Source organism: Triticum aestivum, chromosome 2B, assembly GCF_018294505.1.
Source record: "Triticum aestivum cultivar Chinese Spring chromosome 2B, IWGSC CS RefSeq v2.1, whole genome shotgun sequence".
Lineage (NCBI taxonomy): Eukaryota > Viridiplantae > Streptophyta > Magnoliopsida > Poales > Poaceae > Triticum > Triticum aestivum.
In genome coordinates, this window is record NC_057798.1 from 717,315,967 (window position 1) to 717,339,879 (window position 23,913).

Consider the following 23,913-nt stretch of genomic DNA (forward strand, 5'->3'; position numbering starts at 1 on the left):
ACAGGGCGCTGGACAGCCAGCTCATCATATGATATATATATATGATGGACACCCCCAAAGAAAACAATGGCGATGAGGCAACGGAGGATAATCCCTTGGGTAAGCAATCAAAGCACCGGCATCATCGGCGCCGCTCTAAGCGCCGCCATGGCAAAAATAGCAATACCAGCACAAGAGATGATAGCAATCCGGATGGTGCCGAAGACGAAAACAATCCCGCCCAGCCAGACTTCGAGCAGGCCAAGCGGAAGGATGGGCAAGCTAGCCCTAAGGAGCAGGCAACAAATGGAGAATCAGAGGATGACAATTACATGACCCTCTCCAAAGACGAAGTGAGCCTTGGCGAAGAAGAATTCATCGTGCCTGATGATCCCGTCGAGCAGGAGTGCTTCAAGCGCCGGCTTATAGCCACTTCAAAAAACCTGAAAAAACAGCAGCCGCAGCTTCAAGCTGATCAAGACCTGCTAACTGATAGATGGGCCGAGGTCCTGGCTGCCAAGGAATATGGACTCGAGCGCACAACTAAAAGTTACCCAAAGCGCAGGTTGCTACCTCAACTCGAGGAGGAGGCATCAAAGCCTACACTACCAGCACATGATGTGGATGACCGGCCACCTCGTGGCCGAGACAAAGCGGCGTATCATCCCGATCACCAGCCCGCACCCCGCCATCAATCAAACAAAAACACTAAGGCCCAGGGCTACACGTAGGACCTGCGAGACATATGTGAAAACAAATCAGGACAGTCAAGATCGATCCACGGATCACAGGGCGCGCCACAACGCGTGATGATGACCGTCATGCCGGATACACTCAAAACAAGTCCGGCCGGGCCGAATACAACAGACCAGACTCATTTGAACTGCTTCGTGATGTAGCCCAGCATAGAGGTGCCGCAAACCCCCTATGCTTCACTGATGAAGTAATGCATCATGAATTCCCAGAAGGGTTTAAACTCGTGAACATTGAATCATATGATGGTACTACAGACCCCGCGGTATGGATAGAAGATTTATTCCTCCACATTCACATGGCCCGCGGGGATGATCTACAGGCCATCAAATATCTCCCACTAAAACTCAAGGGACCAGCTCGACATTGGCTGAATAGCTTGCCGGCAAACTCCATCGGAAGTTGGGAGAACCTGGCAGACGCATTCCTGGATAGCGTCCAGGGCACTTATGTGCGACCATCGGATGCTGATGCTTGAAGTCACATAACTCAGCAGCCTGGAGAGTCAGCTTTGAAATTTTGGACTCGGTTCCTCACTAAAAAGAACCAAATTGTCGACTGTCCGGATGCCGAAGCCCTAGCGGTCTTTAAGCATAGCATCCGGGATGAGTGGCTTGACCGACATCTCGGGCAAGAAAAGCCAAAGTCCATGGTAGCCCTCACGACACTCATGACCCGCTTTTGTGCGGGCGAGGATAGCTGGTTCGCTCGTAGCAACAACACAACAAGCAATCCTGGCACATCAAAATCCATAGACAGCAACGACAAACCACGACGCAACAAGCACAAGCGTCGCAAAAACGGCGACAAAGCCAAAGACACGACAGTCAATGCCAGATTCAGTGGCTCTAAGTCCGGTCAGCAGAAAAATCCATCTCAAAAGAACAATTCAGGCCCGTCCAGTCTGGTTCGCATACTCGATCGTCCATGCCAAATTCATGGCACCCCAGGAACACCAGCAAATCACACCAACAGAGAATGCTAGGTCTTCCAACAAGCCGGCAGGTCAGGTGCCGCAAACAAGGAGCAAGGGTCTCAAAGCGATGACGACGACGAGGAGCCCAGATCACCAAACAAAAGAGGGCAAAGGGGATTTCCCACACAAATAAAAAACGGTGAACATGATAAACGCCATCCACATCCCCAAACGGGAACGGACGTGCACTTTTAGGGATGTCGACTTAACGGAGCAAGTCGCCCCATAATATAAACTATGGCCGATCACTTTCGATCATACAGATCGTCCGACCAATACCAACGAGGGTAATTCAGCCGCACTTGTCCTCCACCCAATAATTTACGGGTTCCATCTCACACGAGTCCTTATGGACGGAGGCAGCAGTCTAAACCTGCCGTATCAGGACACAGTGCGCCAGATGGGTATTGATCATTCGATGATCAAACCCACTAAATAAGTTGGAAATATGCCCTAGAGGCAATAATAAAAGGATTATTATTATATTTCCTTGTTCATGATAATTGTTTATTATTCATGCTATAATTGTGTTATCCAGAAATCGTAATACATGTGTGAATATATAGACCACAACGTGTCCCTAGTGAGCGTCTAGTTGACTACCTCGTTGATCAACTAATAGTCATGGTTTCCTAACTATGGACATTGGATGTCGTTGATAATGGGATCACATCATTAGGAGAATGATATGATGGACAAGACCCAATCCTAAGCATAGCACAAGATCGTGTAGTTCGTTTGCTAGAGCTTTTCCAATGTCAAGTATCATTTCCTTAGACGATGAGATCGTGTAACTCCCGGATACCGTAGGAGTTCTTTGGGTGTACCAAATGTCACGACGTAACTGGGTGACTATAAAGGTATACTACGGGTATCCCCAAAACTATCTGTTGGGTTGACATGGATCGAGACTGGGATTTTTCACTCCGTATGACGGAGAGGTATCTCTGGGCCCACTCGATAATGCATCATCATAATGAGCTCAATGTGACCAAGTGGTTGGTCACGAGATCATGCATTACGGTATGAGTAAAGTGACTTGCCGGTAACGAGATTGAACGAGGTATTGGGACCGACGATCGAATCTCGGGCAAGTAACGTACCGATTGACAAAGGGAATTGTATACGGGATTACTTGAATCCTCAACATCGTGGTTCATCCAATGAGATCATCGTGGAACATGTGGGAACCAACATGGGTATCCAGATCCCGCTGTTGGTTATTGGCCGGAGAGCTGTCTCGGTCATGTCTACGTGATTCCCGAACCCGTAGGGTCTACACACTTAAGGTTCGGTGATGCTAGGGTTGTAGAAATATTAGTATGCGGTAACCTGAAAGTTGTTCGGAGTCCCGGATAAGATCCCGGACGTCACGAGGAGTTCTGGAATGGTCTGGAGGTGAAGAATTGTATATAGGAAGTCCAGTTTCGGCCACCGGGAAAGTTTCGGGGTTCACCGGTATTGTACCGGGACCACCGGAAGGGTCCCGGGGGTCCACCGGGTGGGGACACCTATCCTGGAGGGCCACGTGGGCTGAAAGGGGTAAGGAACCAGCCCCTGGTGGGCTGGTGCTCCCCCCCTTGCGCCTCCCCTGCGCCTAGGGTTGGAAACCCTAGGGGTGGGGGGGGGGCGCCCCACTTGACTTGGGGGGCAAGTCCCCCCCCCTAGGCCGCCCCCCTTGGAGATGGGATCTCCAGGGCCGGCGCACCCCCCTAGGCCCACTATATAAAGAGGGGGGAGGGAGGGCAGCCGCACCCTAGTCCCTTGCGCCTCCCTCCCCCTCCGCAACACCTCTCCCTCTCGTAGAGCTTGATGAAGCCCTGCCGAGATCGCTGCTACTTCCACCACCACGCCGTCGTGCTGCTGGATCTCCATCAACCTCTCCTTCCCCCTTGCTGGATCAAGAAGGAGGAGACGTCTTCCCCAACCATACGTGTGTTGAACGCGGAGGTGCTGTCCGTTCAGCACTAGGATCATCGGTGATTTGGATCACGATGAGTACGAGTCCCTCGACCCCGTTCTCTTGAACGCTTCCGCTCGCGATCTACAAGGGTATGTAGATGCACTCCTCTCTCTCGTTGCTAGATGACTCCATAGATTGATCTTGGTGAAGCATAGAATTTTTTTATTTTCTGCAACGTTCCCCAACAGTGGCATCATGAGCTAGGTCTATGCGTAGTTTCTTTGCATGAGTAGACCACAAATTTGTTGTGGGCGTAGATGTTGTCAATTTTCTTGCCACTACTAGTCTTATTTTGCTTCGGCGGCATTGTGGGATGAAGCGGCATGGACCGACCTTACACGTACGCTTACGTGAGACAGGTTCCACCGACTGACATGCACTAGTTGCATAAGGTGGCTAACGGGTGTCTGTCTGTCCCACTTTAGTCGGAGCGGATTCGATGAAAAGGGTCCTTATGAAGGGTAAATAGAAATTGGCATATCATGTTGTGGCTTTTACGTAGGTAAGAAACGTTCTTGCTAGAACCCTATTGCAGCCACGTAAAAACATGCAACAGCAATTAGAGGACGTCTAACTTGTTTTTGCAGCATATGCCTTGTGATGTGATATGGCCAAAAGTTGTGATGAATGATATATATGTGATGTATGAGATCATGTTCTTGTAATAGGAATCACGACTTGCATGTCGATGAGTATGACAACCGGCAGGAGCCATAGGAGTTGTCTTAATTATTGTATGACCTACGTGTCAATGATTAAGCGCCATGTAATTACTTTACTTTATTGCTAATCCATTAGCCATAGTAGTAGAAGTAATAGTTGGCGAGCAACTTCATGGAGACATGATGATGGAGATCATGATGATGGAGATCATGTTGTCATGCCGGTGACGAAGATGATCATGGCGCCCCGAAGATGGAGATCAAAGGAGCTATATGATATTGGCCATATCATGTCACTATTTGATTGCATGTGATGTTTATCATGTTTTTGCATCTTATTTGCTTAGAACGACGGTAGTAAATAAGATGATCCCTCATAATAATTTCAAGAAAGTGTTCCCCTAACTGTGCACCGTTGCGAAAGTTCGTTGTTTCGAAGCACCACGTGATGATCGGGTGTGATAGATTCTAACGTTCACATACAACGGGTGTAAGACAGATTTACACATGCATAAACACTTAGGTTAACTTGACGAGCCTAGCATGTACAGACATTGCCTCGGAACACAAGAGACCGAAAGGTCGAACATGAGTCCTATGGAATATACGATCAACATGGAGATGTTCACCGATGATGACTAGTCCGTCTCACGTGATGATCGGACACGGCCTAGTTGACTCGGATCATGTATCACTTAGATGACTAGAGGGATGTCTAATCTGAGAGGGAGTTCATTAAATAATTTGATTATATGAACTTAATTATCATGAACTTAGTCTAAAAACCTTTGCAAAAATGTCTTGTAGATCAAATGGCCAACGCTCATGTCAACCTCAACTTCAACGCGTTCCTAGAGAAAACCAAGCTGAAAGATGATGGCAGCAACTATTCGGACTAGGTCCGGAACCTGAGGATCATCCTCATAGCTGCCAAGAAAGCATATGTCCTAGAAGGACCGCTAGGTGAAGCACCCATCCCAGAGAACCAAGACATTGTGAACGCTTGACAGTCACGTGCTGATGATTACTCCCTCGTTTAGTGCGGCATGCTTTACAGCTTAGAACCGGGGCTCCAAAAGCGTTTTGAGCAACACGAAGCATATGAGATGTTCGAAGAGCTGAAAATGGTTTTCCAAGCTCATGCCCGGGTCGAGAGATATGAAGTCTCCGACAAGTTCTACAGTTGTAAGATGGAGGAAAATAGTTCTGTCAGTGAGCACATACTCAAAATGTCTGGGTTGCACAACCGCTTGTCCCAGCTGGACATTAACCTCCCGGACGAGGCGGTCATTGACAGAATCCTTCAGTCGCTCCCACCTAGCTACAAGAGCTTTATGATGAACTACAATATGCAGGGGAAGGTGAAAACTATTCCTGAAGTATTTTCAATGCTGAAATCAGCGGAGGTGGAAATCAAAAAGGAGCATCAAGTGTTGATGGTCAATAAAACCACTAGTTTCAAGCAAGGCAAGGATAAAAAGAACTTCAAGAAGGACGGCAAGGGAATTGCCGCGCCCGGTAAGCCAGTTACCGGGAAGAAGCCAAAGAATGGACCCAAGCCTGAGACTGAGTGCTTTTATTGCAAAGGGAAGGGTCACTGGAAACGGAACTGCCCCAAATACTTAGCGGACAAAGAGGCCGGCAACACTAAAGGTATATGTGATATACATGTAATTGATGTGTACCTTACCAGTACTCGTAGTAGCTCCTGGGTATTTGATACCGGTGCGGTTGCTCATATTTGTAACTCAAAATAGGAGTTGCGGAGTAAGCGGAGACTGGCGAAGGACGAGGTGACGATGCGCGTCGGGAATGGTTCCAAGGTCGGTGTGATCACCGTCGGCACGCTACCTCTACATTTACCTACGAAATTACTTTTAAACCTCAATAATTGTTATTTAGTGCCAGCTTTGAGCATGAACGTTGTATCTGGATCTCGTTTAATACGAGATGGCTACTCATTTAAATCCGAGAATAATGGTTGTTCTATTTACATGAGAGATATGTTTTATGGTCATGCCCCGTTGGTCTATGGTTTATTCTTAATGAATCTCGAACGTGATGTTACACATATTCATAGTGTGAATACCAAAAGATGTAAGATTGATAATGATAGTCCCACATATCTATGGCACTGCCGCCTTGGTCACATTGGTGTCAAACACATGAAGAAGCTCCATACAGATGGACTTTTGGAGTCTCTTGATTTTGAATCATTTGACACGTGCGAACCATGCCTCATGGGTAAAATGACCAAGACTCCGTTCTCCGGAACAATGGAGCGAGCAACCAACTTATTGGAAATTATACATACTGATGTGTGCGGTCCAATGAGCGTTGAGGCTCGCGGTGGCTATCGTTATGTTCTCACCCTCACTGATGACTTGAGTAGATATGGGTATGTCTACTTGATGAAACACAAGTCTGAGACCTTTGAAAGGTTCAAAGAATTTCAGAATGAGGTAGAGAATCAACGTGACCGAAAAATAAAGTTCTTATGATCAGATTGTGGAGGAGAATATTTAAGTCACGAATTTGGTACGCACTTAAGGAAATGTGGAATCGTTTCACAACTCACACCGCGTGGAACACCTCAGCGTAACGGTGTGTCTGAACGTCGCAATCGCACTTTATTGGATATGGTGCGGTCTATGATGTCTCTTACCGATTTACCGCTATCATTTTGGGGATACGCTTTAGAGACAACTACATTCACTTTAAATAGGGCACCGTCTAAATCCGTTGAGACGACACCGTATGAATTATGGTTTGGGAAGAAACCTAAGCTGTCGTTTCTAAAAGTTTGGGGATGCGATGCTTATGTCAAGAAACTTCAACCTGAAAAGCTCGAACCCAAGTCAGAAAAATGCGTCTTCATAGGATACCCTAAGGAAACCATTGGGTATACCTTCTACCTCAGATCCGAAGGCAAGATCTTTGTTGCCAAGAACGGGTCCTTTCTGGAGAAAGAGTTTCTCTCGAAAGAAGTAAGTGGGAGGAAAGTGGAACTTGATGAAGTACTACCTCTTGAACCGGTAAGTAGCGCGGCTCAGGAAAATGTTCCTATGGTGCCTACACCAACTGGAGAGGAAATTAATGATGATGATCAAGGTACTTAGGATCAAGTTGCTATTGAACTTCGTAGGTCCACAAGGACGCGTTCCACACTAGAGTGGTATGGCAACTCTGTCCTGGAAATCATGTTGTTAGACAATGGTGAACCTTCGAACTATGAAGAAGCGATGGCGGGCCCAGATTCCAACAAATGGCTTGAAGCCATGCAATCCGAGATAGGATCCATGTATGAAAACAAAGTGTGGACTTTGACAGACTTGCCCGATGATCGGTGAACGATAGAGAAAAATGGATATTTAAGAAGAAGACGGACGCGGATGGTAATGTTACCATCTATAAAGCTCGACTTGTCGCTAAGGGTTATCGGCAAGTTCAAGCTGTTGACTACGATGAAACTTTCTCCCCCGTAGCGAAGCTGAAGTCCGTCTGAATCATGTTAGCAATTGCCGCATACTATGATTATGAGATATGGCAAATGGACGTCAAAACAGCATTCCTTAACGGCTATCTTAAGGAAGAACTGTATATGATCCAGCCGGAAGGTTTTGTCGATCCTGAGAATGCTAACAAGGCATGCAAGCTCCAGCGATCCATTTATGTGCTGGTGCAAGCATCTCGGAGTTGGAACATTTGCTTTGATGAGATGATCAAAGTGTTTGGGTTTATGCAGACTTATGGAGAAGCCTGCGTTTACAAGAAAGTGAGTGGGAACTCTATAGCGTTTCTCATATTATATGTGGATGACATACTTTTGATGGGAAATGATATAGAACTTTTGGACAACATTAAGGCCTACTTGAATAAGTGTTTTTCAATGAAGGACCTTGGAGAAGCTGCTTACATATTAGGCATCAAGATCTATAGGGATAGATCGAGACGCCTCATAGGTCTTTCACAAAGCACATACCTTGATAAGATATTGAAGAAGTTCAATATGGATCAGTCCAAGAAAGGGTTCTTGCCTGTATTGCAAGGTGTGAGATTGAGCTCGGCTCAATGCCCGACCACGGCAGAAGATATAGAAGAGAGGAGTGTCATCCCCTATGCCTCAGCCATAGGGTCTATTATGTATGCCATGTTGTGTACCAGACCTGATGTAAACCTTGCCGTAAGTTTGGTAGGAAGGTACCAAAGTAATCCCGACAAGGAACACTGGACAGCGGTCAAGAATATCCTAAAGTACCTGAAGAGGAGTAAGGATATGTTTCTCGTTTATGGAGGTGACGAAGAGCTCGTCGTAAAGGGTTACATTGACGCTAGCTTCGACATAGATCTGGATGACTCTAAGTCACAAACCGGATACGTGTATGTTTTGAATGGTGGGGCAGTAAGCTGGTGCAATTGCAAGCAAAGCGTCGTGGCGGGATCTACATGTGAAGCGGAGTACATGGTAGCCTCGGAGGCAGCGCATGAAGCAATCTGGATGAAGGAGTTCATCACCGACCTAGGAGTCATACCAAATGCGTCGGGTCCGATCACTCTCTTCAGTGACAACACTGGAGCTATTGCCCTTTCCAAGAAGCCCAGGTTTCACAAGAAGACCAGGCACATCAAGCGTCGCTTCAACTCCATTCGTGAAAATGTTCAAGATGGAGACATAGATATTTGCAAAGTGCATACGGATCTGAATGTCGCAGATCTGTTGACTAAACCTCTTCCGCAAGCAAAACATGATCAACACCAGAACTCTATGAGTGTTCGATTCATCACAATGTAACTAGATTATTGACCCTAGTGCAAGTGGGAGACTGTTGGAAATATGCCATAGAGGCAATAATAAAAGGGTTATTATTATATTTCCTTGTTCATGATAATTTTCTATTATTCATGCTATAATTGTGTTATCCGGAAATCGTAATACATGTGTGAATACATAGACCACAATGTGTCCCTAGTGAGCCTCTAGTTGACTAGCTCATTATCAACTAATAGTCATGGTTTCCTAACTATGGACATTGGATGTCGTTGATAACGGGATCACATCATTAGGAGAATGATGTGATGGACAAGACCCAATCCTAAGCATAGCACAAGATCGTGTAGTTCGTTTGCTAGAGCTTTTCCAATGTCAAGCATCATTTCCTTAGACCATGAGATCGTGTAACTCCCGGATGCTGTAGGAGTGCTTTGGGTGTACTAAACATCACAACGTAACTGGGTGACTATAAAGGTATACTACGGGTATCCCCGAAAATATCTATTGGGTTGACACGGATCGAGACTGCGATTTGTCACTCCGTATGACGGAGAGGTACCTCTGGGCCCACTCGGTAATGCATCATCATAATGAGCTCAATGTGACCAAGTGGTTGGTCACAGGATCATGCATTACGGTACGAGTAAAGTGACTTGCCGATAACGAGATTGAACGAGGTATTGGGATACCGACGATCGAATCTCGGGCAAGTAACGTACCGATTGACAAAGGGAATTGTATACGGGATTACTTGAATCCTCGACATCGTGGTTCATCTGATGAGATCATCGTGGAACATGTGGGAGACAACATGGGTATCCAGATCCCACTGTTGGTTATTGGCCGGAGAGCTGTCTCGGTCATGTCTACGTGATTCCCGAACCCGTAGGGTCTACACACTTAAGGTTCGATGATGCTAGGGTTGTAGAGATATTAGTATGCGGTAACCCCAAAGTTGTTCGGAGTCCCGGATGAGATTCCGGACATCACGAGGAGTTCCGGAATGGTCCGGAGGTGAAGAACTGTATATAGGAAGTCCAGTTTCGGCCACTGGGAAAGTTTCGGGGTTCACCGGTATTGTACCGGGACCACCGGAAGGGTCCCGGGGGTCCACCGGGTGGGGCCACCTATCCCGGAGGGCCACGTGGGCTGAAAGGGGAAGGGAACCAGCCCTTGGTGGGCTGGTGCGCCCCCCCCCTTGGGCCTCCCCTGCGCCTAGGGTTGGAAACCCTAGGGGTGGGGGGGCGCCCCACTTGACTTGGGGGGCAAGTCCCCCCCCCCCGCCGCCGCCCCCCCTTGGAGATGGGATCTCCAGGGCCGGCGCACCCCCTAGGCCCCCTATATAAAGAGGGGGGAGGGAGGGCAGCCGCACCCTAGTCCCTGGCGCCTCCCTCTCCCTCCGCAACACCTCTCCCTCTCGTAGAGCTTGGCGAAGCCCTGCCGAGATCGCTGCTACTTCCACCACCACGCCGTCGTGCTGCTGGATCTCCATCAACCTCTCCTTCCCCCTTGCTGGATCAAGAAGGAGGAGACGTCTTCCCCAACCGTACGTGTGTTGAACGCGGAGGTGCTGTCCGTTCAGCACTAGGATCATCGGTGATTTGGATCGCGTCGAGTACGACTCCCTCAACCCCGTTCTCTTGAACGCTTCCGCTCGTGATCTACAAGGGTATATAGATGCACTCCTCTCTCTCGTTGCTAGATGACTCCATAGATCGATCTTGGTGAAGCATAGAAATTTTTTATTTTTCTGCAACGTTCCCAAACAAAAACCACCTTTAAAGGTGTTATACCAGGTGCGGAGGCCAGTTTTATAGGCTCCTTCACTCTGGAGGTAGTCTTCAGATCACCAAATAATTACCGTACCGAAGAGTTAGTATTCGACATCGTCCCTTTCCGCAGTAATTATCATGCACTGCTTGGGCGAACCGCGTTTGCTCGCTTTAACGCGGTACCACACTACGCCTACCGTAAGCTTAAGACGCCCGGCCCGCACGACATCATAACGGTTAATGGCAAAGCCGAACTCAACCTCAGCGCCGAAGAGTATACTACCGCTTTAACAACAGAAGCAACGAGTGGCACCTTTCATTCGAACCTTGAGTCGACGGCCAAGCTCCTGGACACCGATAAAGGAGTCCGAACTACTTTGCGGCATGATAGCCCGGCTCGTCCGGAGCTCAATTAAACACTCCGGCAAAAGCGGGGAAAGGCCACATACCGCGGCTCAACTGCTTCGTGGCACACAAATATTTCTCGCATTTCCTTTGCAGGTTCACTTTTTTGCGTAGGACAGGACTGGCGACATGGAATCAGCTCGAACGCGCAAGGGAATCCTTAGATATTCCCCTCGAAGACAATCCGGATACACTCCGGATCCGCGCACAGCTTCTTCCCGCCTGGTCTCAGCAAGTTCCGTCGTCATACTTATTTTTATCACATCACCTGTACTCATACGCATCAACGTATTACTCGAATACAACATGTAGATTTATATGACGCTTATCTGCTATCGTTTCTTATTGACACCTTTCGTCATAATGGTATCCGTACATCGTGATATGCCTTAATATGCCAGGGGCTTCATTGTACCCATAATACAGTAATAAAGTCCAACCACCTTCACGGTCGTTCGGCACCCCGGACTTATAGCATTATATGCATCAACTCTGAATCATGTCTTGGGTCAATAGTTGGGTTTGCACGGCTCCCATGTTTTGGTACCTTACGTTCCGCTATATTGGCTAAGGTAGCACAGGGGGAACTACTGCGATTGTATCTCGGTTCTTCCGGACGAGCGCCTCAGTAGAGAAAGCCGAAAACTGACTGTCATGATACGGCTAGAGCTAGTCAGCTGTTCGAGAGGTTGTAAAATCTTTAAGGATTTCTTCCGCATAATGCCATAACCAATGCAACATGCGATGGATCGGCTTCTCTTCCGATCAGGTGCTTATAGAGCCCCTCGTGCGGTCTTCCGAACACCAGGGGCTGCGCCTACCTTCCTTTTGTCAAACTCCTATGGCTAAGGGAGAGTGATAAAACCCTATAGTACGATTGCCTGGTTCGTTGTGCTGAACTCCTCCTTCAAGGACCCAAAAATGGGATAAAGAGTGCTCAGGTTTATCCCAAACACCCCCGTACTTCCTATGTGGGGGAAGAAGCCGACGACTGGCCAACTCTCAGGATTAATATATATGAAACGGCCGCACAGGAGGAAAAGCTTTCACATAATAGGCAATAAATAATAGAAATGACCTTGTTCAACATTACAAAGGACAACATGACTGTATTCATGGAAATATAATGTCCTTGGTGCATTGCTCCACCCCAAGGCGAGCTCCTTTCAGGACACTATCATAATATAATTCGGGCTTGCGGTGCTCCCTCCCCTCCGGTGGTCCCTCGGTCATCAGCTTTTCCGCATCCATCTTCCCCTAGTGCACTTTTGCATGGGCGAAGGCCATTCGCGCACCCTCCATACACACTGACCACTTGATGACTTCGAGTCGAGGGCAGGCACTCACAAGCCGCTTCACGAGCCTGAAGTAACTGCTTGGAATTGGCTCGGCGGGCCATAGTCGGACAATCAAATCCTTCATGGCTAGTTCGGCCGCCTTGTGTAGTTCGATTAGCTACTTCAGCTGATCGACAAATGGCACTGGATAATTCGGCACCAAATACTGCGACCAGAATAGTTTCTCCGCAGTCTTCTTTTCCTCGGCTCGGTAGAATTGGGCGGCATCAGATATGCTGTGTGGCAGCTCCGCAAACACCCGTGGAGAAATCAGAATTGAAATTATCAACTTGATTTTCTCCTTTCAAAAAGACCGCTTTGTATAGAAAAAGCCTTACCAGCCGCAATCTTCCTCGCCTCCTAAATTTCCTTCAAAGCACCTTGGGCTTCCTCTCGGGCATCACTTGCGTCTTGGCGAGCTTGGGCGAGTTCGGATTCTTTCCTTGATAAACTCTGCTCCAAGGTCTCGCATTTCTTCACGGCATTCTGAAGCTCTTACTCAGCTTCAATAACCCTGGCCTCGTGCTTTTCGTGAAGAGCCTGCTCCGCGGCTGCCTTCTTCTCGGCGTCGGCCACAGCCTTCTTAAGAGCCTCAATTTTGTCCATCACCCCTAGAGCACAAGATAAAAATATTTTCATCAGGCACACTTATTCATTTGTGCTGAATGAACAAGGTTTCAGCATACCTTGGTTATCCTCCAACTGCTCCTTCACTCGGTCAAGTTCTCCTTCGGCCCGCTCCAGACTCTGCCTCAGTCCGGATACTTCCGCAGTATGAGAGGTGGCAGTCGCTACAGACGCCTGCTTATAAAAGAAGAGATATAGATGTCATCAAACGAGTCTCCTGCGAACATAAATTTGATCCTCTGCCTGGTTCTTTCTTTCACCGAATAGTGTATCACGGGCTACTATCCATACTATGACACTCTTCAAAACCTCATAAAACATACCTCAAAGCCTTTTATAAGGCTGATACAAGATTTATTCAGTCCACTCTCGGCGGACTGAATCTTCTCAATCATCGCACCCATAAGGGCATGGTGTTCATCGATGAGGGAAGCACTCTTTAGCGCCATCGATATGGTATCCGACACCTCTGGTTGGACAGAGGTTGCCGGTGGAGCAGGCATACCCCCTCCAGCCGAGGGAGGCTGCCTGTCTGATTCTGGAGCCGTAGAGGTCTCCGGGACTGCGTCCGGCTGGGGGCCGAATTCGAGATCGCCCCCGCCGTCGACGCCCATGGGAGCCTTCTCTCCCATATGCCCGGCCCCTGAAGTTTGAGCTCCTGGCGCCGCCTTTACGATCTCCCCCCCTTGGTCTGGGTCCTTCTGGGACGACACCTCGGTGTCATTCACATGTTTGGGGGTAGGGGCCTTTGGGGGTGTCCCACTCTCCATAGCATCCGAACCAAGCAAATCCTTCGACGAGGATTGTTCGGTGTGGGACCTCACCGGACTACAAAAAAGTATGGCTCAGATTAAAGTATTATGCCATGATTAGCCTAGACACATAAGCATGTTTGGGTTTTGTATACTCACAAGTTCACCAGGGGCTGGGCCCTGAGATCCCACTCCATGCTGCTATCGGCAGCGGCGGTGGACTCCTCTGTAAGAGGAGTTTTTCCCCTCTTAGGTGATTCGGCCTCCAAGGATGTGGAGGCCGTCCTTTTCTTTCTTCCCCCCGCGGGGGATTCATCTTCTTCCTCCTCCTCGTCCTCTTCGGAGGAAGAATGGGCATTGGAGTCTTCGGATTTTGTGTCCAAAGCGCCGCGGCGACGGAGGCCGCCCCTGGTCTTCTTGGCCTTCTTCTCGGCCTTCTTCTTCTGCGCCTTGTAAGGCGCCGGGACCAGCATCTTCGTCAGAAGTGGGCCGGCCGGTTCTTTCGGCAGTGGGGCCGAACAGTAGATCTGCCCCGCCTTCTTCGTCCAACCCTAGGAGAATTGTGGAAAGCACATTAAGCATCTTCCTCAGGATATGCAAATAAAACATATGAATTGCCAAACATAACAGCAACTTACCGAACTTGCAGGGCGGGACAGTTGGTACCCACGGTCTTCGGCGGAGTCTGGCCACGATTTGCCGGACTTAAAAAGCACCTTCCAGATGTTCTCGTGCGAGGAACCAAAGAGCTCCCGTAGGGTCTGGTGCTTGGCCGGGTCGAATTCCCATAAAGTGCAAGCCCGATGTTGACAAGGAAGAATCCGGCGAACTAACATCACCTGGGCTACATTGACAAGCTTGATGTTCTTGTCTTTCATATCCTTAACGCGTGTCTGAAGCACCGACAGTTCGTCGGACGAAGACCAGTTCAGGCCCTTCTTGGGCCAGGACGTAAGCCGCAGGGGGGCTCCGGATCGGAATTCGGGAGCAGCGGCCCACTCCATGTCGTGCGGCTCAGTGATGTAAAACCACTACTGCTGCCACTCCTTGACGGAATCGTTGAAAGTACCTATTGGCCATGTGACGCTGGGCATCTTGCTCACCATGGTGCCTCCACACTCGGCGTGCTCGCCGCTCACTACCTTGGGCTTCACATTAAAAATCTTCAGCCATAAGCCGATGTGTGGTGAGATGCGGAGAAAGGCCGCGCACACGACGATGAATGTCGAGATGTTGAGGAAGGAATTAGGGGATAGATCATGAAAATCTATCCCGTAATAATACATGATTCTGTGAATGAATGGATGGAGGGGAAACCCTAGCCCACGGACAAAATGAGGGAGGAATACAACCTTCTCGTGGGGGTCCGGAGTAGGGACGATCTGTCCTGCTATCGGAAGACGGTGGCCGATTTTCTTGGCCAGATACCCGGCCTCCCGAAGCTTTTTAATATCCTTCTCCCGGACGGTAGAGGCCATCCACTTGCCTCCTGCTCTGGATCCGGACATTTTCGGAAGACCTCTTTGGGTGGAGAAGAAGAACGCTTGGGTGCTAGGGCTCGAGCGAGGGGGAATGGTTGAACAGAGAAAGAAGAAGGCATGGGTGAAAAGGGCGTCATTATCCTTTTATGAAGGTAGCAGGGATCCTGTGCCTCCCCACTGGCCCGGTAAAATCGCTTATTCCCCAAGCGCCACGATTGATGGCGCGGTTCGGTTATCCATACCCGTATTGATGAGAATCCCGTGATGAGGGGACACGATCTCTGCTTCGACAAGACGTGCCAAGAAAACCGCCTCGCAATATGTGCAGCAGCTGGTTGAGGAAAACGGTTCGAATAATGACCGGGCCGTGGCGTGATGTCACGCTATGAAAGGTTGTCAGCAGATTAGATTTGTAAAATATTGTCCTCTCTACGGTGGTATGTGGAAATTATTTTGCAGAGCCGAACACGGTCCTCATATTCAAGATCTTCTATGGAGTATTCGGAGAAGGAACCCGCCTTGCAATGCCAAAGACAATCTGCGCGCCGGACTCATCGTCATTGAAGCCTGGATTAGGGGCTACTGAGGGAGTCCTGGATTAGGGGGTCCTCGGACAGCCGGACTATATACTTTGGCCGGATTGTTGGACTATGAAGATACAAGATTGAAGACTTCGTCCCGTGTCCGGGTGGGACTCTCCTTTGCATGGAGGCAAGCTTGGCAATTCGGATACATACATCTCCTTCTCTGTAACCGACTCTGTGTAACCCTAGCCCCCTCTGGTGTCTATATAAACGGGAGGGTTTAGTCTGTAGGACAACAACAATCATAATCATAGGCTAGCTTCTAGGGTTTAGCCTCTACGATCTCGTGGTAGATCAACTCTTGTAATACTCATATCATCAAGATCAATCAAGCAGAAAGTAGGATATTACCTCCATCGAGAGGGCCAGAACCTGGGTAAACATCGTGTCCCCCACCTCCTGTTACCATTAACCTTAGACGCACAGTTCGGGACCCCCTACCCGAGATCTGCCAGTTTTGACACCGACAGCCCCCGCGACGTGATTCTGCCTGTAGATTTGGTCGGAATCGCCGGCAACGGGCGAGCGGTGGCGGAAGGAGGTAGGGAAAGGGCGCGGGTTGAAATATCGCTTTCGCCAACCGCTTTCCTGGGATACGGGGCACCGTAGGGGCTAGGCGGAAACCTGCGTATTCGCGGGTTGGGGCCGAGTTTTTGCCGCGCCCCTAAAAAATATTTATGGGTCGGACGCATTTGGAGGGTCTGGTCGGGCAACTTTTTCCGCGCCGACCCGCATTTTTGCGGTTATTTTGCGGGTCGCGGCTTTTTGCGGGGTCTGCTAGAGATGCTCTAAGAAGTATTTCTTAAAAGATATGTAGTATATAATGTGTGAGCTTGCTAGATATGAAGAAGAGAACCATCTACGACATGTAAAAAGCAAAACAAGAAAATGTAAACCATTTTACAATATTTGTTCTAGCTAACAATCATCTTTTAGCACAATAGCCAAATGTATAATGGTTGTGTGCCAATTTAACTGTAAAAAGAAATCCTCACACTGAATTTGCAAAGAGCACGGGAGCTTGTTAAAGGTTAAAAGATTACTTGCTTTTTTGGTGTTTTTTATTGATGTAATCGGCCAACATTTGAGAAAAAACACACAACATCAAAATATAAATATTTTTATGATCATATATGTTATATATTAAAATGGTATGAGCGAGGATTTGAGAAGACGGAGATAGGGAACACAATCCATCCATCGTCCTCTTCACACAGGCTTGGATCAGAAGCAGACGCTGGTGTTGTAGATGAGTCATGAAGAAGAACACACATGAGTAAACGACTCGTCGGGGACCAACTAATTAGATATTGTTCGCTAAAGTAAAAAATAAATTGGTAAGATTGTGAAAAATAAGATGTGGTACTATACGGCGGACCAAAATGTCAGTTGGCGAGACCCAAACTTATCTGACAAATGGCAGTTTCTTATATTTATACTAAATATTTTTATTTTTATATATCTTTTTTCATTATATATCAACTATTATTTTTCATGAAACATCGTTTATAAAACACTTTTAGTCTTTATTTCTACTGTATGTAACAACTTTAATCAGAAGTAATCCCTTAAATTTAACTATTATATTTATTTTTTTACATTATAAGTACTATGTAATGGTAAAACTTATGTTAATTTTAAAGTTTCTTCTGGACATTTTATTAAGTTAAATTTCATATAAATTAAAAAAATGAGACGTTGCATTCTTACTAACAATAAATTGTGTGTGCCACTTAGATGTACTATAGTGTTTTGTATCTAGTTTAGTTCTTTAAATATCTTGATAATATAGGTGCCTAACAAATATCCTAGTAGAGATTTGTTGTGTAAGATTGTCTAACTTAATTATAGCCATTATGATAGTAGTTTTATCTTGTCATCCATGGTATTTACAATGTGGGGGCAGCCATGTTGCAGGCAAGTTCCATGCAATGTTGCAAGGACTGGGAGAACCTCTAGCTAACTACTACTCCTCTATATCAAAATATAAGACATTTTTTAACACCATGACAGTGTCAAAAAACATCTTATATTTTTATAAAGACGAAGTACTTCGCTATGACCCAACAACCAAAGTACATGAAAATTCACATCCCCTCTTTGGTCTTTCCCGCTCGTCGCTTCTCCGACATCGATGTTGTAGAGACAACACTACTAGTGAAGTAATTTTTTTTCCCGATGGAACACTACTAATGAAGTAACCAACGCCATAAAAAGCATCCTAAACAATTTTGTCACAATCATTGGGGATGAGTGGGGCCTACACTTCTCTTAAAAACGACTATTTTTTGAAAGTTGTTTGGATGTTGTTAAATATGTCATTTACTACCCCAGTTGCTTGTGTATTGTCTTTTGAGATTATTCTTGTTTTAAAGTTTAAAAAGCAACATATTTGTTTTCTGAATATGAGGTAGCAATATGAAAATAATCACAATATCCACATGGTTCGTATACGTCAACTAAAATCCATACATTCAGCACATAAATTTCAACGTAATATCGGCTGACCCATAGCTTATCAAATTCACAAATACAATGTAGGAATAGTAAAGTTTACACAAACCATTCGGCATATGAGCGGTTAGCTATCTTGAACCAACAATAAAAAAATTACACAAACTTGTATATTTTCATAAATACCCTAGTACACATGAAACTTCATCCGGTCGTGTATAGTGGAACCTCGAAAAGAAACTGGGATGTGACGCGTTCTGTGACTCTTATTAAGAGAAGGGACCCGTGGATGCATGGTCAGAATCATTTAACTAGCTCCTGCAAAAAGAAAAAGAAATCATTTAACTAATTATTGTGGTCTAAGGGCAACTCTAACCAATCCCTAAAAGTAGTGGAGTATCCAGTGGAGTAAAAACTTAGTGGGGTATATATACTCCATTAAGTTTTGGCCGGACCTAGCGGATCCTCTATATTTAACTTAGTAAAATTTTGTTTTTCTATACTTTGCATTTCTAGTATCAATTGCAACCACATATTAGCACACATATAGAAACTAAACATAAATTTGAATGTTCACACAAACCACCAACAAATTTACAAACCGAATTCAAAGTTTATAATCCAAATTATTCAAATTTAAACACACCGAATGGTTCAAATGTAGCATGGCATAGAACAACTAGGACTCACTAAGACGTTGCCGATGATGTTCAACAAGATCTTATTGAAGCTGAGAATGAACTTGACGCTTCTCGATCTTGCGATGCTCCTCAAGGAATGCTATGATCCTGCTTGTATCATACTCTGGCTCAACCGGAGTCCCATTAGTGATGTACCGAAAGTTCTGAGGCATATATCTCTTGTCTTCAATGATCATGTTATTCAATATGATGCAACAAGTCATGATCCGCCATAGAAGCTTGGAGTTTTAGTACTCGGTAAGGCCACGAACAATTGCAAAGCGCTTTTAAAGCACATCGAAGGCTCTCTCAACATCTTTCCTAGCAGCTTCTTGACATTGGGCAAAGTGAATGTTTTTGTTACCTTTTGGACGCGGAATTGTTTTGACCAAGGTGGCCCATTGTGGATAGATGCCATTCGCAAGGTAGTAACCCATCGAGTAGCTGTGCCCATTGACCGAGTAGTTGCAGGCAGCAGCATCACCTGTAATAAGCCTAGGAAACATAGGTGATATCGACAACACATTCAAGTCATTGTGAGAGCAAGGAAACCAAAGAATGAATGCCATATCCAAAGATCCATCGATGCAACTGACTCAAGAACGATAGTTGGATCGTTGCAGTGGCCTTTGTGCTGACGCTGGCCATCCTCTTGCTTCACTCTCAGTCATCGGCCTCTGGGTGTCATCCTCGATTGGTGCTGTCAATTACTCCGGTCCAAAGACAGCGAGCATTGCTTTGTGAATCTTTGAACAGACTCCTAGATTGTGTCTTCACCAATGCGGACATAGTCATCGATTACATCGCCCGAACACCCATATGCCAACACTCGAACAACGGCAATGCATTTTATCAGAGGGCTTGCACTTATCTCTCCAGATGCATTTCTCCGAAGCTTGAACAATCATCATATCTCTCGACGACTTTTGCAATGGTGAGAAAAGACTTGTGTGCATCCGAAAGCGCCAGCAAAAGTACTTCTTCGGATAGGTTGGCTTTGGGGCAAAGTAGTCCCTCATGATCTTCGCATGACCCTCCTCTCTATCATGGTTGATGTCTATGCGGCCAAACTGTGATCCTCTCCTCGCTCGCCGAACATCATCATTGAAAATCATGCCTAAAACAGTGCCAAAGTCATCATCGTCTTCTTCCTCTTCAGATGATGACGAGTCCTCTAAAGCCATCTCCCTCAACCTCTTCATCTATAATTCAAACGGCTTGGTCCAGTCCAAACGGCTCGGTTCACAAAGAAACGATAAAAAAACTCACCTAGCCAATTCGTCAAACACTTGCAGTGCGGTGGTGGTGCACCGACCGGCCGGTGTCGTTCTGACCAAACAGGCCGGCGGCGACGAGAGGGAATGACCTACAGCGGTGTGCAATCAACGTGAGGTGCGGCGGCTGATAGAAAAAGAAGAAGAAAAGAAGTAATCCGATGAATCAACAACAATGGCGATGGCGGCGGCGGTGCACCTGATTCTGGCGACGGGGACGGGGTCCGAAAGGGCTGGACGTCGGGCAGAAAAGCGGCAGAGGGCAGGGGGCAACGAGGTAGCGGCGGGGGGCCGTCGGGAGTCGCGCCGGCGAAAGTGCAGCCGTGGGGGATGACGAGAGGGCGCGGCGTGGCTTTTACTCAGCCGCTAATCGACGGAGTAAATTGAAGGAAACGATAGGGGAGAGGACTAAAATGTTACTTCCTTATGGTGGATAAGGGATCGGGTAGGTGCTGATTAGAGAAATAAAACAGAAATTTTATACTCCTCTAATCAGAGTTGCCCTAACCAGGAGTTGACCGGAAAATCAACGAGATGCCGCTTTCAGTACATATACGAGGATTGATCATGTCGATTCGGCAAGGTGCAGAGCGAAGACATTCATATTTCAGACCAGACCGGCCATGATCATATCAAGTCTGCATGCACAACCAATTGAAACGTCCACATTCCTCGTCGCGGTCATCAAAATCAAATAGACAAGAAGGGAATATAAACACATGTGACAGAAATTTTCATCATCATCATCGTCGTGGTATATTACAATCGCAGAGCAACCAGCTGATTTCCAGGCCCTGGTTACTGCAGCAAACACAAACTCACACGCCTAGCTAGTAATCGCGGATACTAATTGGTTCCCCAGCAGCTGAGGTACATGACGGTCCTCAGCCCCTCCTCGGCCTTCTCCGCTCGCCGCCTCTCGGCCACCGCCGCCGTGGATGCAGGAAGCTGCTTCGTGCCCAGCGAGACGGTGCCGCGGACGTTGGCCCTGGCCTTGGCTGCCCGGTGGATGGACCTGAGCGCGTAGTTCCAGCGGCAGAGGCCGGCCTGGTCCTTGAGCGCCTCCACGGCGCCCACGCTCATCGCCACCATCCATGACGCCTTCGCCGCACCCGCCATGATATCTCTCTCTGCGTTGGTGAAGATGGTACTGCTGACTGATCCGTCTAGAACTCTGTGGTGCCTGAAGATTGATGGCTAGCAGGGTGTGGACCTTGTGCTATTTATGAATGAACTGAACTGTTGGATGATTGATGCTTGTGTAGTTGTGTTGATGGGAGGAAGAAAGGAGGTGGGACGAGTGGTTAAATACAGGACGGAGGCTGGGAGGTCCGGAGCAAAACAGTGGTCACGGACGTTGGTTTTCCAGAATACCGGGTGCTTTCCGGTCACTTTACTTGTTTGTTTACGCCGCACCTATCGTTGTCGGTCCCGGTGCGGTGGCTGCCCACCTCGTGTCATTTTACTTGCTCGCCGCACAAGGGGAGGTTTTGTCCATTGCGAGTTTGCAGTTGGCGCAAGCCGACAGAGATAAGACTGATGGGAAGATAGCGTGTATCAAGATCCACCGAGTAGAAACAAATTTTATCTTGCCAAATAAAAACCATCATTATATAACGTGTGGCAGCTAAGTTGTAGGTGTGCCCTGCCGCCTCATTATTAAAACCTCATACATCAAATAAAAAACTTAATCTAGACAATTTTGACCTTGATAGACAAAAACAAATCTAGTATTTGAATTTTTGGCTTTGGCAAAAGTTGATGGACCAAAATAGATAGTCTCCATCAACATGAAGAAAAATTGTTGTGCAAGTTATATATAATGTGTGAACCTGCAAAATAATACTGAAAATGCAATTAATGATTTTTGACATGTAGAACAGAAAGACATGTAAATTTTATTACGGTGTAGTTTTGGAAGCAAATAGTATTTTGTTTCAATGAAGTGGCCTAAGTGGGCGAAGTAAAGTTTTGCCTATTTTGCACTGATTTAACTAGAGAGTTCTTGCCACAGTACCGCACGCTCTTTGTGGTGACAGTGAGATCATAGCTCCATAAGTATGGGTGGCAGCAAGGAAAATGTGGAAAAATGTATTGGAGAATATGTGTCCAGCCGCAAAGATTCTGGAACATCTGTCGTGCGTAGCACCTGTCGACCAGACATGACACAACGTAGCACCTCTCGGCCAGGCATGACTTGACATCTCCACTGAAAGCCCCGTGCAAGATGAAGCCGCTCCACCTCCTGCCTCTATCTTCCAGCTCCGCTCCACAAACGATACTCCCAAAAGAGAAAACGACCCGCAGTACCGTTATCGTACAATCTGCAAGACCAGATCCTAAGGTTTTCCCCGGAGCAGCACAAGTGGGTTGACAGTAATTACATGACGATGCCTTCATCAAGGTAACGATGCAGAAGGCCACAATCGCCTGCCATCGACTCGGTTTTCATCGGCAACTATGTCTTTCAGACTCGTAGCCGGAACTAGATGGCGGATCTCGAGATCTGACCATCCAGGCTCAGGCCGACCATCTCTGACGGAGGAGATGACCACCACCACCAGTGGCACCGGCCGGATCAGATCTGACTAGAGGCGCCGCCGACCAGTCAACTATGGCCACATACCCTCCTGATCCGCCCTTCCCACGCAACAGCCGGAGTAGCGCCAAACCACTGGGAAAGACGAAGACCGAAGGGCGATCTCGCGCCGCCGGTCCATCCAGACCACGGGGCTGCAACCTAAATCCCCGCCGTCCCCATCACCGGCGGCGCCCGGGCTTAGCCGGCGCACGTCTCTGGGGATGAGAGGTGGAGGAGAGATGGTGGAGGGGGCGGCGGCTGGGGCGCTAGGGTTGGCCCCCTGATCACCCTGGAGGGAGCGATACGAGGGAGCCCTGGGATTGCTTAGAATAACACTTTACATGGTCATGTTTGTTTCTTCAGTGAGGAGAGGGGAGAAGAGATTGCTGCATCTGGAAATGGAGGTCGGCTTCATCTACTAGACAAGAGCACCTATAGGCGGTAAGCAATGCCATCAATCTTGACAATTAATTTTCTTCAATTATCGCAAGCCTTGTCAAAGCGAAAATTATCACTATCAAAATGTCAAAACTGAAAGCTTTGTCACTTTCAGAACTGGAAACTACTGTCAAAATGTAATCTTCCATAATTTGTTTGAATTATCCAAATTTTCATGCCTGATATTTTTGAACGCTGCTACAACCTCCATCTCCGCTCACTCCGCCCTGGCCATTCTGGATTTCGCCACTCCGTAAGTGCATTTGCTCTGAACCCTTCTCTCCCTTGGGTGGACCCAAAGGTGTCTGTTTTTTCTATTTGGTACGTTGGTGATCTGGGGATAGGGGAGGCTATTCTATTCTTCACGAGCAATTTCGATTCTGAATCAGTCCTAGTTGATGTGAGCTTTTGCAAAGAGTAGTTG

General features: G+C 47.3%; 1 protein-coding gene across 1 annotated transcript; it reads right to left on the bottom strand.

The window, feature by feature from the left end:
- Positions 1-21,182: 21,182 nt before the first annotated feature.
- Positions 21,183-21,759, bottom strand: LOC123042271 (uncharacterized). Its single transcript, XM_044464755.1, has one exon. The coding sequence runs from the start codon at positions 21,587-21,589 to the stop codon at positions 21,317-21,319; it is 273 nt and encodes a 90-aa protein (XP_044320690.1). The 5' UTR covers positions 21,590-21,759; the 3' UTR covers positions 21,183-21,316.
- Positions 21,760-23,913: the final 2,154 nt, after the last annotated feature.

Excerpts from the sequence above, each read along its gene's own strand:
- LOC123042271 (XM_044464755.1), bottom strand. The coding sequence starts at position 21,589 with ATGGCGGGTGCGGCGAAGGCGTCATGGATGGTGGCGATGAGCGTGGGC.